The following is a 17,283-nucleotide window of genomic DNA, read 5'->3' as shown; positions in this document are numbered from 1 at the left end:
GCTCGTCAACGCTATTAGACCGGTCAAGTGATGATTTAGCCGATAAATACTCGATTAGTGTAACTCGAACGTTAATTATTAGAAACTAATCTAACAACGATTTAGATACGAATCTAGTACCGTTAGATAGAACTCGAGAAGTTATGCAGAATGGATTACTCGAACGTGTCATTCGGACCAGACGAAGAAGTACTAATCATCATATTGATTAGAAGGGAAAAATAATCTTTTCACAAATAGACCAACTTGGTCTTCCCTTAGCGAAGCGCGTAGTTGCAATAGTATCATCTTGGGTCTTATCCGCAGATCGAGCAGATAAACTCATATTCCCTTCTTTCTTTCTTATTTTTCTTTCTTCTTCATTCTTCTCGTTCTTTCTTTCTTTTCTCTCGTCGTTGTTCTGTGAGGCGAGAGTGAGATGTTTTGAGAGGTTAAACAGATTATTGTGATCGTAGGAGGTGCAGAAGATTATGTAATTGGTGGTGTTGATGTTGGTTGATCATGAGAAGAAGAAGAGATGTTGATGCTGTTGTAAGTTAGAAGTTAGGGTTTCCGTGGGTTAAAGATGAATTGATTGATTGAATTCGAGTTCTTAGGTGATTTGAGAGATTAATCGAGTTGTTGTTCGATGAAGGGAAGAAGGGTTGTAGTTGAATTAAAGTTCTGATGTTGATTCAGTGGTGAATCGAGAAAGTTAGGGTTTGTATGGAAAGTCAAGGAAAATGAAAGTGACGTTCTAAGATGATGAGTTTGAGATGGGTAATAGGTGAATTGAGGATTTAAAGTTGTGTGACAGATGAAGCTAAGTTTCAGAGGATGAAATTGAGGAAGCTGATTGGATTTAGGGTTCTTGATGAAACAGAGTTTTGAGGTTCATGGATTCGAATATTAGATGTGTTGGTCGAATTGGTAATGAGGAATTAAAAGATGAAGGTATCCAAATCTAATCAAACTTCATAAGAATCTAATTCATTTGCAGGTCCGAGACTATTGAGGTAATTATTATCCTTCTCAAAGAAATTGGTAAAGTTAATTCGTTCTGTTGTTGAACTTATGTGATTGTTATGAAATCGTAAATTTAGATGAATGATTAGAATAAAGCATAGGTGGTTGAAATGAAACTCAGATATGGAATGGATGAATCGGTTGTTATATGTATATGATATGATTTTATATTGAGATGATACAGGAATGGAGTTGTTTTGAGGAATTAGAATTAGGTAAAGATGTTTGTACTCTTGTTGCATGTGTGAATGATATAGAGATGGTGATGAAACTGAAATTGAATCAGCTAAGGTTATATGGGGAGTGTAGTTGAGTTTTACTCGACTGGCATTAGTGATGTTAAGGCAAAGAATCATGGGTGTGGGTTGGTCTATGTGTTTGGTGTTCATAGAATGGTGGTAAAATTAATCTGGTAGAGAAGTTTATGATGTTGTTATGGGCCTGCTGGTATTGCAGTTGAGCTGGTAAGAGTGGATTGTCAGGTTGTTACTTGATCTAAGCTGAGGATGTTGATTGTTGCAGTGAGGATTGTAGTTGAACTTTAAATGAATGAATGAACTACAGATGTTCAAGTTTTGATTAATGGATAAGGGACTGTTATACAACTCGTGGTGTAGGCAGTATATACAGGAATGGGATTGCAGATGGATGGGTTTTGTTGGTTGAGTAGATTGTGTTGCAGTTACTTATGGAACTGAAGTTGCAGTCTAATTTAGGGAGCTGAAATGTGTATGCAGTATTGCTGGTGTTGTTGAGCTGAGTTTGGCTGTGGTGATGTTGTAATGTGCAGGAAGGGTGTAACTGAGATGGTAGTTGTAGGATTTTAGTTAGGTATTGCTGTGAAAAGCTTAAAGCTGCAATTGCAGGTAAATTTAGCTTGTAATTTTATTTGAGTTATAAAGTTTTCTTTAAATGAATGCGTTTAGAATTGAGGTGTTAATGAAGTAGAGTTGGAAATGAGACAATGGTAGGGAGCAATGGTTGTTCAGTTTGAGCTTAGAGAGTGTGTCGAGTCTTGTGATGCACCATTAAGGTGCAGTCCAGCTTCTGGCCTGTGCAAGGGCCTTGTTTTGATAACCCCGAATCAGTCTTGTATACTGAGTCGACTCACCTATTTCCCTGAGTTGACCCTTGACCCAATTTGACCAATTTAGACTTTGACTATTTGAACCTGGACTTTGACCCGACCTTAGACATTGACTATTATTTGACCTCTGACTGTTAGTTCGACCGTTAATGACTGTTAGTTGACTTTAGTGGACTTGGGCTTGGGGTAGTTTTCTTAATTAGATGTTTTCGACCTCTTGTGGTCCGAATTAGACTTTGGCATCTTCTACAAAGTTGTAGACATTCATAAGACTGGGCTGATAGACTATTGAACTAATCTAATCGAGTTAGTAAACCTTAGATTTGTTAAGATAGATAATGAAAGGTGTAGAACAATAAATGGGCCTAGAATTATTAGTTAGACTTGTATGAATCTTGTATGAGTCATTTTGGCTAGGTTCTTAGACTTCTTGTGTAATTAACAGTTAGTCTATTAACAACGATCGATTCAAATGATGAACCAGTGGATCGTGGATCTCGAGGTAGGTGCGGCTTGTCATCAAAAGAGGTGGGAATACTTTAACTCTTTTGAAACCATTGTTGTTGTTTTTTACAAAAGTTTATGTTTATCAACTCATACATTGTCTGTCATGCATTCCATGCTTTATATAAACTGCATTATGATAATTCTGTCGATTCTTTGAATCTTTTCATGAAATGGAAAGGACTTGTAAGGTATGTCATTATGAATTGTTATGGGAAATGAGAATTTCCACATGTGGTATATCGGATACGCTCCTTCACATTTATATCTACATGAATTCAGCTTTTATGCTTATATCGGTCGACAGTTTGAATTGTCGACATCCATATGTACGATTAGGTGTGGATTTGCGAGTTCGGAATTGCACAACCATATTATACATTGTTTAACGAGGGAGTTTGTCCATATGCATGTTTGTGCATTCCAGTGACTTAGTCACTTTGAGGTTTGGGAAAACATTAATTATTTTCCAAATCTTGCTCATGATTTCTTTAAAGTTAAATGTTATTCCTACTGGCACTCTGTGCTCACCCTTTTCCACTTTCAGTTTCAGAGACAGATCAGAGTTGTGCGGCGAAAGCTTCGTTAGTTAGTTAACTTCTGTTGTGTTTATTATATTGTATATTGTATCTGTAAACCAAATGACTATTGTATATGTATCACTCGAGAGGAGTTCTTGTATATATATTTCTGAGCGGGGCTAGTTTTTGGTTAAGTTTTTATAGCTGATTCTTAATTAAATGTTTATGTTTGTGTTTTAGATCCTTAGTGCCTCTTTATTTAGTTAATCTCTTGGATTAGTCAGCTGCTAGCTTAGGGGGCGCTACAGGAGCAATCCAAGGATGAGTGACCTCTCGGGAAGTTGCTGCTCGATATCCGTAGCGATGCCTGTTGAAAATCCCACACTGCCGGATAACCGCAGTGGCTAAGTGGGAATAGTGTCGGTGGAGGGACGAGTCATTACAAAGTAAGCTTGCAACTGGGGCTGGCCTCCAAATGTCACAATCTACTAAATGTAGAGGTGATTTGGTTATCATGTTTGACAAATGAAAAGGCAACTTATGATTCTTTCCCAGCTGACATGCTTCACAGAGACAAGAAGAAGTAGATGAATACGGTTGAATGACAGATGAGGAAGCAATCTTGTGTAAGACCAAATCTGATGTGTGATCCAACCTCCTCTGCCAAAGATTATTCACTGAATTTGATGTTGAGGCACTAAAAGCAAAAGAAGTAACACTCTCTATTGGATACAAATTATTCTTAATCTTCCCTTTTAGTCAAATTATTCTTAATTTAAGGTTTATTGTTTGTAATACTAGTCTAGAAGAAGAAGTGATTTTGATGGATCAAATCTTGAAGTGGAGGTGGAGGAGGATAACGGGCCAAGATTGAAAGAGAAGGGTAGGAGTTTGAAATTTCCAAGCCAAATGAGATAAAAAGCTGTAGGAGCACCAAGATGGAAAGAGTTGAGGGAAAATGGAAGAATTGTGAAGAGATGGAAAACTGGTAACATAAAAAACAATCTGAGAAATCCCTTTGGGATCAATTTTGATACAATGAAATAGGTATAAACTAATGATAACACAACATATAACCATACCTTGATGAAGGTTTGCATCTCATCTTAAACAAACCCGTAAAACTTCAAACACAAACATACACCGTACTGCTGGCTAATTGACAATAATCGTCCTCGGTGAAGACTTCATAATTAACTTGGCCTGATAACAATTAGCCAGTACTCGCGAATAATTCGATCGTGTTCACAAAGTTTTATTATATGGGGTACAAACAAAGAGATTAATTAGAAGATAACAAAGTCTCCGATTTAGAATCAAATATCACGCGAAAAAGATTAGACCATGCAGCTTGTTCTTCAGAAATTCCACCATAATCCCATATTCACCTATAAATTTTGTATCAACACCATTACGTATGAGTTGCGCAATTAACAACCATAACCCTGTACCATTGACAAACCCCACAGTCAAAATTCTCGACACCCATGGATTCAACTCCCACCTGTTCTTTAACACTCTCTTCACTATTCCTTCCAAACATGTACACACGCCTTGTATCACAAAATACCACGTCGCCTCCCATGTAGGATCCACGCGTGTCATATAATAGAAGAGTACCTCATGCATCAATCCAGACACAACAAATGTCAGGAACACCCCTGGTAATGGCTCCCATTTCTTCCCAATTATTGGCTTACAAGTGCGACATACAGGATCATACACCGTCGACCGTAGAATACTAGTAACTATAAGATTCCATCTACGACCCCAATACTCTTCGAGTGAGGTTGAAAGGTATGGTTAATCAAAGTGTGGTGCAAAATCTTTGCCAAAAATGGTTCCAATTATGGCTCCAATCATGTCTAGAGTGATCTCAAGACCAAGGTAAAGATGTAATAGGTAGATAACCAAGATTGCATAAGGATTCAAATACTCTCTGTAATCATAAAACTTTAGCACAGCATACAAAACCAAAGCTTTTAAACTTAAAATCAGATATTGGTTTCTCCATACTTTGTTTTCTTTGATTTTTGTTTTTGAAGTGTTTTGTTTGAGTTCGATAGGAAGGCAAGCTAATGAGATGAAAAGCAGAGGTGAATTTGATAGATCAATTTTTGAAGTGGCGGAGGAGGAGGAGGAGGATAATGGGCCCTGATTGAAACAGAAGAGGAGGAGTTTGAAGTTTCCAAGCCAAGTGAGATAAAAAGCTGCAGGAAAACCAAGATGAATAGAGTGGAGGGAGAGAGGAAGCGTTGTGAAGGGATAGAAAACTGGCAGAGCCGGGCCTGAGGGTACTTAGGCTGTGTTGTACAAGTATCATAAATATACTGCTGATAAAAGAAGCTGAGGCTTGTGCATATTTCTCTTGGTGTCGATCTTGCTGATCAGTTACAGCTAACAAGTGTCAGGTGTTGCCATAAATATTCCTACTGCAATCAGTGGTGACTTACAAGACATTTCAGGAAGACTGAGAGCAACCATTCAACAAATCAGGTACAGGTGACATAAATAAAGAGACATCATTCATTGCAGTCTCTAGGTCCATTAATTTTATAGCTCATGATCCCACATGCCCGCATCAAATTTTGTTCCTCGTCAAGAATTTATCGGAAACTCGTTAATTATACCCTATTTTCACCGGTCATCCTTTCGTCAACAACACGAAATGACAACTGATTCACCTGATCGGGACACAAACTTGTTACATTTGATTACAAGAAAAACAGAAGAAAGATATTTGATATTTGCAATGGGATGCGTCCAATACAAGAGGAGAGAATGTCAATTGATTGCAATGCACTCTCCTCGTTTAATTTGTCATTGGACAGGAAAACTAACCAAAACAATATAGTTATAGGATTGTGGGTTCAATGGCCGTTTCATTTGTTTTATTTTCACAGTTGGAGAGACTATAACTTTTTCTAAAACGAAGATCATACCGAAGGAAGGAACGAGTACGTAGAACGTATAAGATTAATAATCTAGAAGTCGAAAATTTAACTCTTTCTTTTGCTTCTGCTATCCAAACGCGTTATAAATAAGCGTATTGGACAGCTCTCAACCGAACATGGAAATGTTTTACTAGTGCTGCTCCAGAAAAAAACATTATCAGAGTACCAAAACTGAAGTTAACCGTTGGTATTTACACAGAATGAAATAAGCACGAGAAAACAACAAAACAGTCGCAGCGCCAATTCTTATAGCAGGAGCCAGTTGTGCAGCTTAAAGAACTGTAAATGGACTACGAATTTAAATGAACTTTTGGATACAAAGAGCTTTGAAGATTAATCTACAATCAAACATCATACATAAAAGAATAGACCTTCTAGCTAAAGATGCATCTTCTTCCTGACAAATTCCACTATTATCCCATACTCACCTATAGCCTTTATATCAACACCATTACGTATGAGTTGTGGAAAGAACAACCAAAACCCTGTACCACTAATAAACCCCAGAGTCAAAATCCTCGACACCCATCGATTCAACTGCAACTTGTTATTTAACGACTTCTTAGTTACTCCCTCCAAACCTGTACACACGCCTTGTATCACAAAAAACCACGTCACCTCCCAGGTAGGATGTACGCGTGTCAGGTAATAATACAGTACTTCGTGCATCAATCCGGAGACCACAAAAGTCAGGAATGTCCCTGATAATGTGCCCAACTTCTTCCCAAGTGTAGGCGTAGAAATACGACATACAGGATCATATACGGTAGACCGTAGAATACTGGTAACCATCAGATTCCATCTACGACCCCAATATTCTTGGAGTGAGTTTGAAAGGTATGGTTGATCGAACACTGGTGCCAAATCTAGGCCTAATATGGTTTTAGCTATGGCACGACTTATGCCTAGAACGACCTCAGCACCAAAGTAAAGATGTAAGCAGTAGATAACCAAGATTGCATTCGGATTCACATATTGTCTGTAATCATAAATTTTGACCACAACAGATAAAATCAAAGTTTTTAAGCCTAAAATCAGATACTGGTTTCTCCAGAATTTGTTCTTATTTTGAATGTTTATGCGAATATGTTCTTTGATGATTTTTGGTTTTGAACTGTTTTCTTTGAGTTTGATGGGAAAGCAAGCTAATGAGATGAAAAGTACAGATGATTTTGATGGATCAAATCTTGAAGTGGAGGTGGAGGATAATGGGCCAAGATTGAAAGCAAAGAGGAGGAGTTTGAAATTTCCAAGCCAAATGAGATAAAAAGCTGTAGGGGCACCAAGATGGAAAGAATTGAGGGAAAATGGAAGAATTGTGAAGAGATAGAAAACTGGTAAAAGAAAAACCAATCTAAGAAATCCTTTTGGGATCAATTTTGATACAATGAAATAGGTATAAACTAATGATAACACAACATAAAACCATACTTTGATGAAGGTTTGTATCTCATCATCCTGATCATCCTCCATTAGTTTGCTCATTTCAGTGCTTTCTGATAATCCCTTCTATTTTTTAATTTTTGGATAAACGATGCAATTTGGGTAATGTCTAGGAGGCAAGATCTGGTTTAGTTTCTGGGTTTGACATTGTATTATCGAGTCATCGACCAAATATTATACTATTACAATTTTTAAGATGATGGTTCCCACTAAGGGATCTCTGCTTTGATAAAAATATCGTGACACTATTTATTCATTTAAATAAACCAACCCACACCGATCCAGTATGATATTTTATTTTCTTTCTCTAAAAGAGCAAAAGCGAGAGACTGTTAGGCACATACATTTTTAGTTTTACAGTTTTACTGCATAACTATTGGAGTACCTTTTAAAGTTCAACCTGACAAATGAGCAACGTAAATGCCGACCCCAAAATTTTTGTACATTTGATTTCTAAACTTGAAATCAAAATGCAGAAATAAGCAGACTCGATGATAATTTACATAATCAGGTAATATTGTAGAAAAGGTACGCCTACAATGAGCTCATATATGTTATAATGTTTGGGAGAAAACATTTTAGTCTCATCAAATGTAAGACCAATACGATATCACAACTGATACAAAGTTCAGGCATGTAGATGATTAAGAAAAAAAACCTAATGTTTACCTGACATTCTTGATCAACTGGCATCATCTGTTAAAGGACCATTTTATCTATGTGACCTCCTCTGACTTGTATCAGTTTCCTCTCTCCTGTGATGGTAAGAAGAATCTCTATCATACCTTGGTCGCTTTTCATCTTCCCTGTGGTGCCGATCTTCTTTTTGATATCTTTCTGATTCATGTCTTCCCAATCTTTCTTCCTTTCTATTCTCACGGTCACCTTTATAACTTGGTTCTGAATCACGCCTTCCAGAGTTCTCCTGCCTTCCTCTGTCATCACGATCTTCCTTCAGGTTCAATTCAGAATCGTGCCTTGAAGACCGTTCAGTCCGCCGCCTGTCCAAGTCCTTGTGACTTGTTTCTTTCTCATACCTCTCTGACCTTTTATCATTGCTTCGCCTATCCTGATCTCTTGGTTTAGTTTCAATTTGTTTCTCAAAGATATTCTTCTTCCCTTCGTTCTCCTCAGATCTAGGTAGTCTCCCGTTTTTATCATCTGACCTAAACCTTGAGAACCCTCCCTTAGGCTCTGTGTGACGATCGGACGATATGTTGCCAGTACTTTTGGGGCCCTTTGATGAACTATCGTACTTGTCTTTTCCCCATCTTGCACCGCTGTCTTCCTTAACACCCCAACCCGTGTTCGCAGCTCTCTGTATTTGGCAATTACATGAAGTGAATAAGCAAGATCATGATGTGAAACCTTCAAGACAGTGTATATATTAGCAAGAGGCAACATGCTAATGTATATGGCACAGGCTAGTAAGGTAGGTGAACGTGCATGGTGTAGCATGAATGAATGCTACTGGATTGAACGGATATTAGTACTGTTCCTATATAAAAGTAAGCAAAATATTGTAAATCTCAAATCAGAACTTAAAACGTCGTATTGATATTATGGAACATAGTTGATGAAGACGCGTGTGAGAAAGAAAACATGGGGAATGGGATACTATATCTGCGGATTCTGGTATCATTGAAAAAGAATTCCCAGTCAATTGTGGATAATTTTCCTTGATATCTGGTTGAGAAAGGTTTTACATCAAAGTGTTTGTATCTGTGAGTTCTCTTTATACAGTGTCTATCTGTTGATTATACCAATATCACCTTCCCAGCTAATTGATAAGAGAAGCTGCCCTTAACAGGCGACAAAAAAGAAATATTGGATATCCAACCACGACCAAAGCTTGAATGTTATCAGCATCCCAACTTGTATGTTAACACCAAAATTTATTTAGTATAACCTAAGTCAATGTCAAGGTTTCAATTGAATACATGTACTTCAATTACTGCATTAGCCACACATTGATTTGACAAGGCTCTTATAGAGTCCAATCATGTATGCCATGCTGGGTTTTTAGTTTCTTAATTTTTTCTAATGTATGGCAACTCAGGGTGCAGTTTAATCTATGGCAAGTACCAGCGTTTAATGATCTCTTAACAACTTTATTCAAAATTCAAAAAAAAAAAAAAAAAAGTGAGCCAAATAGAAAAAAAAGCATATAATTTTGCTAAAAAAACAAATTAAATTGCTTATGCATGATCTACTAGATGAGCAACAAATAATTGGCAATTGAGCTCATATATTCAGTCCTCATCCTAACCAATAATGAGCGTGTTTGTGAATCCAATTCAGCACCAGGCGTGCAATGTGCATAAAGAACAAGGAACGTCAATATTCAAGTAGCATTTTCTATGTTTCTCAGCGTAGCCAGGAACAGACCTTAGCCCCTAATAAATCTATTCCAGGCCAACGGGAGCTGAATCTAAGATTATAGGGCACAGAGGCAAATCCGTGGAGCAATTTGGTCACGTGGTCAGTTTGGAACTACAAAATATCCCACTGCAAAGTTCCAAACAGCCTATGTCATGTAGCATAGTAATATTTTCAACATTCAGTGAAACGAAACATGTTCCTATTCAGTAACTCAATTGGTGTTTGATAGGTGTAATTGCATCCTACTTTACCAGACGACACATGCATATTGTCCTGACCTTATGATGCCATGACTCCGATCCTACAATTACAAGGTCAGGACATACACAAATTTATAAGGGTCATACTAGTTAACAAGATACTTCTATCGGATATATCTTAGTTCCATTAGTTTGAGGAACATGATCATTTTGCATCAGTGTCAAACAGAAAAGAAGTATATATAATTCCTTACTTGTTCATTGTGTGAAAACTTGCACGAAGCTCCACGATTACAATCGCCCCTTTGGAAAGCACGGCATACACCACGCTCCTCCCTCTTCTGCTGTTCCTCTTCTTCATCCTCTTCTTCTTTCTTTTTGTACTTTGTAACATGATCAACCCGAATGATGCGACCAAGAACATTAGCTCCATTCAAGTTATCTATAAGAAACAAAAAACTCAGAGAACTGGTACCTAACAGTCTTGTACCTATCACTCTAAATCAGAACAAAACTGATATTTTAACTTAAACATCTCCAAATAACTAAAAGAAAGGATCTGAAATAGCACCAACCTACAGCAAGATTTGTACTTCTCTGATCTTCATATGCAACAAAACAAAACCCTTTCGATTTACCCGTCGCTTTATCTCTAACAAGATTAACATCGACAATCTCTCCATACCTGAAAATTATCAATGAAAATCAAAACAAGTTCCTCATTTTTATCACATAAAACGGAATGGAAATACAGTGGAGTGTGTACATAACATAAAACTCTCCATACTGTTTTCTGTACCATAAAACTCAACAATACATAACATTATAGAAAACATATCGGGTGGTGTGTGTTTCGCAAATAAATTTACAAAACTTAAAATCTAAACTCGCAAATAGAAAACATACTTTAACGTTTTCTTGAGTATTTTTTTTTTTAATTCTATTCCTTTTCACTCTCTCACTCACTCCATCTCTCTTAGCTCTAATTCCTTTTTCACTTCCCCTCTCGACTAACAAGTAACAACTACATATTCTTCTCTCAAGAATTTCTAGTTCTTGTCAATACATCAGCGATGCCTCCCTCCGGAAAACAAATTCAGTTCTCATCTATAATTAATCCCTGCTTTTTCTTCTATATATGATATGATATATGATTCTTTAAAATACCATGTTCGTGGTTTACAAATATACTACCTCCGTCCCACTATTAAGTGACCTAGTGTATAACTTAGTTATAACTTAGTTAATTCAACCCAGTGACCTTGTGTATAACTTAAGTGACCTAGTGTATAACTTAGTTATACACTAGGTCACTTAATAGTGGGACGGAGGGAGTAGTTAATTCAACCCAGCCATTCTCTTTCTCACTGACTACTTAAAAGGAACACACAGATCCAAGTTCTTAAAAAATTCAGTTTATTCCTTCAAACAAAAAATTGGGGAAAAGTTTTGTGAAACCCTACAAATTATATTTTTCATTTTTTAGGTTTGTACTGTTCATAGAAAATATCTCATTACAGATTTCTCAACCTCCAATAATCACCATAAGAGTTTGCAACTACATTGATTACAGATGCAACAAATCAAAATTTTCATGGAATCTTATATATCCACATTGATAATACTCTGGCACTAAAATTAGAAGGAAAAAAAGAAGTGGAGAAGTGAATTACTACTTACTGTGCAAAAACGGCGAGAAGATCACCTTCAGTAAGATCATAAGGAATACCACCAACAAAAACATATGCAGATTCTTTATATTTAGCATGCCATGAAGCATCATCTGATATACCTAGAGCTGCTTCTTTTGAATTTATCTGTTGAATACGTTTTACTAGTGTTAAGGGATTCATTGATGCTGATTCAAAACTCACAATAAGAAGAAGTAGAAGAAGAAGAATTTCAGAACCCTAGAAATAGAGTAAAAATGGCCAAAATTCTCAAATAGAAATTCCTTCGGCTTTGAACGGTGCGGAGAGATAAGAATTAAAACAGCCCTCGAGAGTCGAGACCTCGGGATATCTGAAGCCCGATAGAAAGACCAAGCCCATATCACCGACAACTGGTTAATGATCCATGATTTTTCCTATATGCCACCCACACTTTTCCTAATTGCCACTCACATAAATTACCGCCCCTGTTAATCTTATTTACCACTCATAAAAGTTTTAAAATTTCCTAAATATTACCTCTTGACTTTTTGTTTACACCCAATAAAAATACCACTCCAATAACTTTTAAAAAAACCCTAAGCTCCAAATTGTGTCTTCTTCATCTTCACGCACCAACCATTTCTTCTACTCCATCTCCGACCCACCGCCACCACCTTCTCCCATCTTTTCGCCCTGTCTTATCTCCTCCCATCTTTTCTTCCTTCCTTATTTGAGGGAAAAAATCCATAAGAAAGAAAGTTTAACATTCGTGGTTAGGGTATCCTAAACAACTAAGCCGGCTAGGAACAATCGTTAGATAAATCCATAAGAAAAAGTTCAACGTCACAGTAAGCATGGGTTTCATAACTTTGTTAAGGGTCTGATTGTTATCATGTTTGCCAATTATGAATTTGTAGAATGGGTTCAATAAGGCGTTCTTGTTTTATAAATACAAATTGTTGTTAAATATTCAGTGAAGCAACTAGTTTGTCAAAGTTTTGTTATAATAGTTGTCACAACATGGTCGATCAAACTAACAACCAAGTTTTTGATCGATTTATCATGCGGCATATTTTTTTTCAGATGTTCGTGTATGAAGAACTTTGATGGTGCCAAATCGATAGTGCGTGATGACAAACACCTTCGTTTTCAGTAAGCTTTTGTTTGCAATTACTGATGATCTTCAATTGAAAGATTAAATCGCTCATTTCTCGACGAATTAAATGATATAAAATTAAAAAAGTCAAGCAGTAATTAAACAGAATTTAACCTTGATTAGTACCTTTTAATGATTTTTTAATGGAAATAGAGACCAACAGATAAGAAGGGTGATAATTACAGTCAAATTTAATTTGACTTTTGCAGGTGTTAAATAGGAGAAATAGAATTGAAAATAAAAATACTTTAGAAATTTTGATGAAGGTGGTAAATAGAAAAAGTGTGGGTGGCAAATAGTGAAACCTTTGTTTTTGTTTTTATAAATTGTAAACCATTTTTTTAAACGAAAGCCTTCAGCAAGGCTAATGATCCCCCTCAACAACCGGCAACAGCCAGATAGGAGGCACAGACCAGTACATAGTAGACTTATGTTTTTTCTCCCATTGAGCTAGCTCATAAGCTACAATTTACAAGTTCAAGGTTGAAAAATAAATAAATACAAGCTTTTAAACTAGAAGCAAAAAACTTAATATCCTTAAAGATAGCATCTGTCCTAGAATCACCATCAAATTGACCAGAGGAAAAGCGATTTATGAGGTCTTGAGCATCACTTTCAACAATCATATGTGTAAGATTTTGCTTCACTGCTTTATTTAACATCGCCCAGATTGTTGTAGCTTCAACCTCTTTAGCAGATTGGACTTCAAAAACCATAGCAGCACAAAAAGAAGCTTTACTGGTAAATCCCTCATCACATAGCCTGATCCATTGTTCAAAGAAGAATCGTCAAAAGCTCCATCAGTGTTGCATTTCATCCAACCAGTTGAGGGGGCATCCATGTATCTAGTAAACCAGTATGTATAAAATGGATAATAGGTGTACTAGGTTTTCTGGTCAACAACATGGCTCTAGCTCTGTTAAGAACTGCTCAATGGTTTTCATTGGTGTTTTGGAAAACAAACAGATTTCTACTACTCCATAAAATCCAAAGAATGGTAACAAATAAACACTGAGATTCATCAGGAAATTTAGACTTAGGGTCAACTAACAAGAACATCAACCAATTAGTAAAAGTGTGATTACTAAAAACTTGGGTATTGACACACACAGAGGATAAGAACCAAACACGACTAGCAAAAGGACATAAGACCAAAGCATGCATAACAGTTTCATTAGGATGAAAGCACCTAGAACAGTCAACCTCATTCATAGGCATTCTAGTTTGAAGAACATTTCTAACAGGTATAGCATTTCTAGCAGCTTTCCAAATAAAAGTTTGGATTCTATGGGGTGCTCTAATATTCCATATGCGCTTACAAAGCTTACTACAAGGGGAGGGTCTAACTCCTCTTATTACCAAGTAGGCAGATTTAGATGTAAATTTGTCATTCTTTAAAGATCTCAATCCCTCCTATCAGGACTGCACAACTGACTTAAGGGAAAAGTGATGATCTTCTCAACAAAAGCATAATCAAAGTGGGTATTTAGTCTACTAATATCCCAAGTCTATTACTAAGAAGTTAGGCTTTCCTTGCTTAATTGAGCAAATTTGTCATAAATATTCCATTGCTCCAATTGGAAACTCCCTTGGAACTCCCAAACTTGTTTGTCCTTGTACTTTTAAACGTATGAAGGAGAATGCTTGAAAAAAACAAAGATGTGATTCCCTCGACGGTTCTTATGATCCTACCACCTTGAGTCTTCTTCATCAAATTCGCAAGGGTGTGCGGAAGATCAATTCCAAGGTGAAATATGTGCAAGAACAAATTCTTGTGATTGCTACAAAGTTTTCCGAAATCAAGGAAGAAATGGAAAAAGTTCAAGCATCTTGGACGGATTCTGATGATGAAGATGATGATTAGTTTCTCTATCTCTTATCATTTCTTAATGTCTAGGAAACTTCTTATGAGAATTTATTCTTGTGTTTTAAGAAGGATAACTAGGGTTACAATAGCATATATTGTGAGTACACATTGCTATTGCCAACAATTTGCATCTTGCAATGTTTTTTAGATTTATTTATTTAAATTCTAAAGTTTATTTAGAAGATGATTTTGCAGTATTAATCTTTATTGGTTTCATATATTGCAAATAATGTTATGGGATATGTGTGTTTACGTCCGTGAACTATGATTGTCCCATATATGTCAAAAGTTAAGTCTATTGTGTCATTATGCAAATATTGACGAAAAATAGAATGAATCTTTGAATATTCCGCAGTTTTGATCTTTCTCTGATCCACTTCTATGTGAAAGTACTGTATGGCTCCGTAAGTTTTCTTATGTTGAGCATTTCTGATTAAATTAATTATTGAGGTTCCTTTGTGATTAATTTAATTGAGTTTTCTGGATACAAATTCATGTTTCATGCGATTGGTTAATGTCCAAAGAAATCCTTCTTTTCTTGCAAAAGTAAGGTCGCTCTTATTGTTCTTTAGGGAATGACATTTTATGGGGGAGAGTTCTTAATTGAACTTGTGCTTAATTGCCAAATCTTTGTGGGGAGTTCGACTGTGGAATATTGTAAAAGTTATCTTGTATCTTTATAAACTCCTTGATGAATACACTAAGTTTCGACTATGTGAAATCATCAAACCAAAGTTGATATGTTCTCTTTTAGTCATGAAGTATGTCTATGAGAATTTCATTATGATCCCGCTAGTTTTCGTACCTTTGCCAATTTATATTGACAAAAAGGAAGAGAATTATTGTGTAGTTCACACTACAAATACATATGGTTTATGGATCATTATGTAAGGGGGAGCGGTGTTCATTGTAAGATGAAGTATTGACTAAGGGGGAGTGATACATATCACCATAGTATTGTTGTCAAAGTTGTGATACAATTGAACTTTAATGTTGTGTAATAATACTATAACACTGTATAACAATGATTGAGAGTTATTGTTTTCTCATTGTTAAAGCTACGGATCTTCAACAACTATGATGCTGAGTTGAACACATTTAGAATCATTGGAGTACTTGGAAATGACGAAGATTTCAAGTAATGTTAAAGAACCAAGGAGATCAAGCATTTGGAGAAGCTATAAAGTTTATTTATTTTGTAATCCATATGTATTGATAGTTTTGTCACTAAAATTGACAAAGGGGGAGATTGTTAGAGCACTGCTCGGTCGAACTCACAAGCGTTGTTATCTCAAGCTTTATTTTTCAAGTTTAGTTGTCAAAACTATAAGTTTTGATTTCTAGTCTACTTATAGTTATGTCTCAGATTAGGATAGAATGTGTAGTTGAGCTTTAGACTTCACGGTGTTCATCGATTGAAGACGAAGACTTACTAAGAGGAGCTTGTGGAAGTTCATCAACAAAAGGTATGTGGAGACTTGAACTCATCTATCACTCAGAAGTATATTTTTATTCTATCTCCTATTGAGACAAAATTCGTATAGCTATATAGACTTTAAATTATACACATTTGATAATTCGAGCTGAGTTTAACTCGCTTACATATTTCTCGAAATATGTGTTGGTAAGCTTTTTCTTTACCCAAGTTCATCTTTTATTCTTGACGAAAGTCAAAAGATGAAAATCGCTTGGTAACATCTTACATGATTTGTGTGAGACAGTCATTTGATGTAGACTCGGAACGTTTCGAATTGATCATTTGATCACTTGAAAATTGCTTTGAAGCTAATAGTTTGTGTGAGACAGTTATTCTCGTCTTCGAAGAATGTTTTAATGATTGAAATGGAAGTTTAGAACAATTAACCTTTGATTGGATATAGCACAGTATGCGTACTTGTATGTGAACGGTTGCAAGTGTATTTCAAGTCCAGGAATTTAGTATGCATACCCGTATGCATACTGATTCAACAGTTGAAGTCCGAGAACTATAGTATGCATACTCGTATGCGTACTGATTTCAACTGAGTCCGGTCGTGAACGACAGTATGTGTACCCATTTGCATACTGGCGAACAAGCCAAGTCCGGGAACTTCGGTATGCGTACCCGTTTGCATACCTGAGTGGGTTAAGTTCTAAAACTGGCTATGTATGTTTACATACTCATGAACAAGTACATTTATATAATAAGGAATGCAATCTTTGCAAACCGTGGATATAATGTTTATGAACTGACTTGAGTGAATCAAAACCAATTTTGCTTCAATTCTGTCTTGTATACTTCTATGAGAATATAAACAATTGAACAACTCTATAACTAGTTTCATTTGTTTCATTTGAACTAGTTGTGATTAAGATGAACAAGGTTGATATGAAAGTGTTCATATGGCTAACTTCGGTTAACTATTGTTGAGCTAACCAAGTGTAAACGTTTAGGTATGGTTACCCATATCTAAATGAAGGCACATTTCATTTGTGTGTAAGAAGCTAATACAATCTAACGGTGGAAAGATAT

At 36.2% G+C, this 17,283-nt stretch overlaps 1 protein-coding gene across 1 annotated transcript; it reads right to left on the bottom strand.

The window, feature by feature from the left end:
- Positions 1-8,012: 8,012 nt before the first annotated feature.
- LOC113314459 (zinc finger CCCH domain-containing protein 25-like) lies at positions 8,013-12,059 on the bottom strand. The gene is made up of 4 exons (XM_026563250.1): positions 11,777-12,059; positions 10,672-10,781; positions 10,351-10,538; positions 8,013-8,832 (listed from the first exon to the last, which is right to left on the bottom strand). Exons 1-4 carry the CDS (start codon positions 11,947-11,949, stop codon positions 8,227-8,229), a joined length of 1,077 nt encoding a protein of 358 aa, XP_026419035.1. The 5' UTR covers positions 11,950-12,059; the 3' UTR covers positions 8,013-8,226.
- Between the last annotated feature and the right edge of the window lie 5,224 nt (positions 12,060-17,283).

Source organism: Papaver somniferum, chromosome 9 (genome assembly GCF_003573695.1).
Source record: "Papaver somniferum cultivar HN1 chromosome 9, ASM357369v1, whole genome shotgun sequence".
NCBI lineage: Eukaryota > Viridiplantae > Streptophyta > Magnoliopsida > Ranunculales > Papaveraceae > Papaver > Papaver somniferum.
Note: the sequence above shows the minus strand (reverse complement) of the source record. Positions and strands in the feature narration are given on the sequence as shown.

Coding starts and splice junctions, on each gene's coding strand:
- LOC113314459 (XM_026563250.1), bottom strand. CDS start 11,949: ATGAATCCCTTAACACTAGTAAAACGTATTCAACAGATAAATTCAAAA. Junction 10,782..11,776: donor CTTCTCGCCGTTTTTGCACA/GTAAGTAGTAAT, acceptor GATAATTTTCAG/GTATGGAGAGATTGTCGATG. Junction 10,539..10,671: donor AAGTACAAATCTTGCTGTAG/GTTGGTGCTATT, acceptor TGTTTCTTATAG/ATAACTTGAATGGAGCTAAT.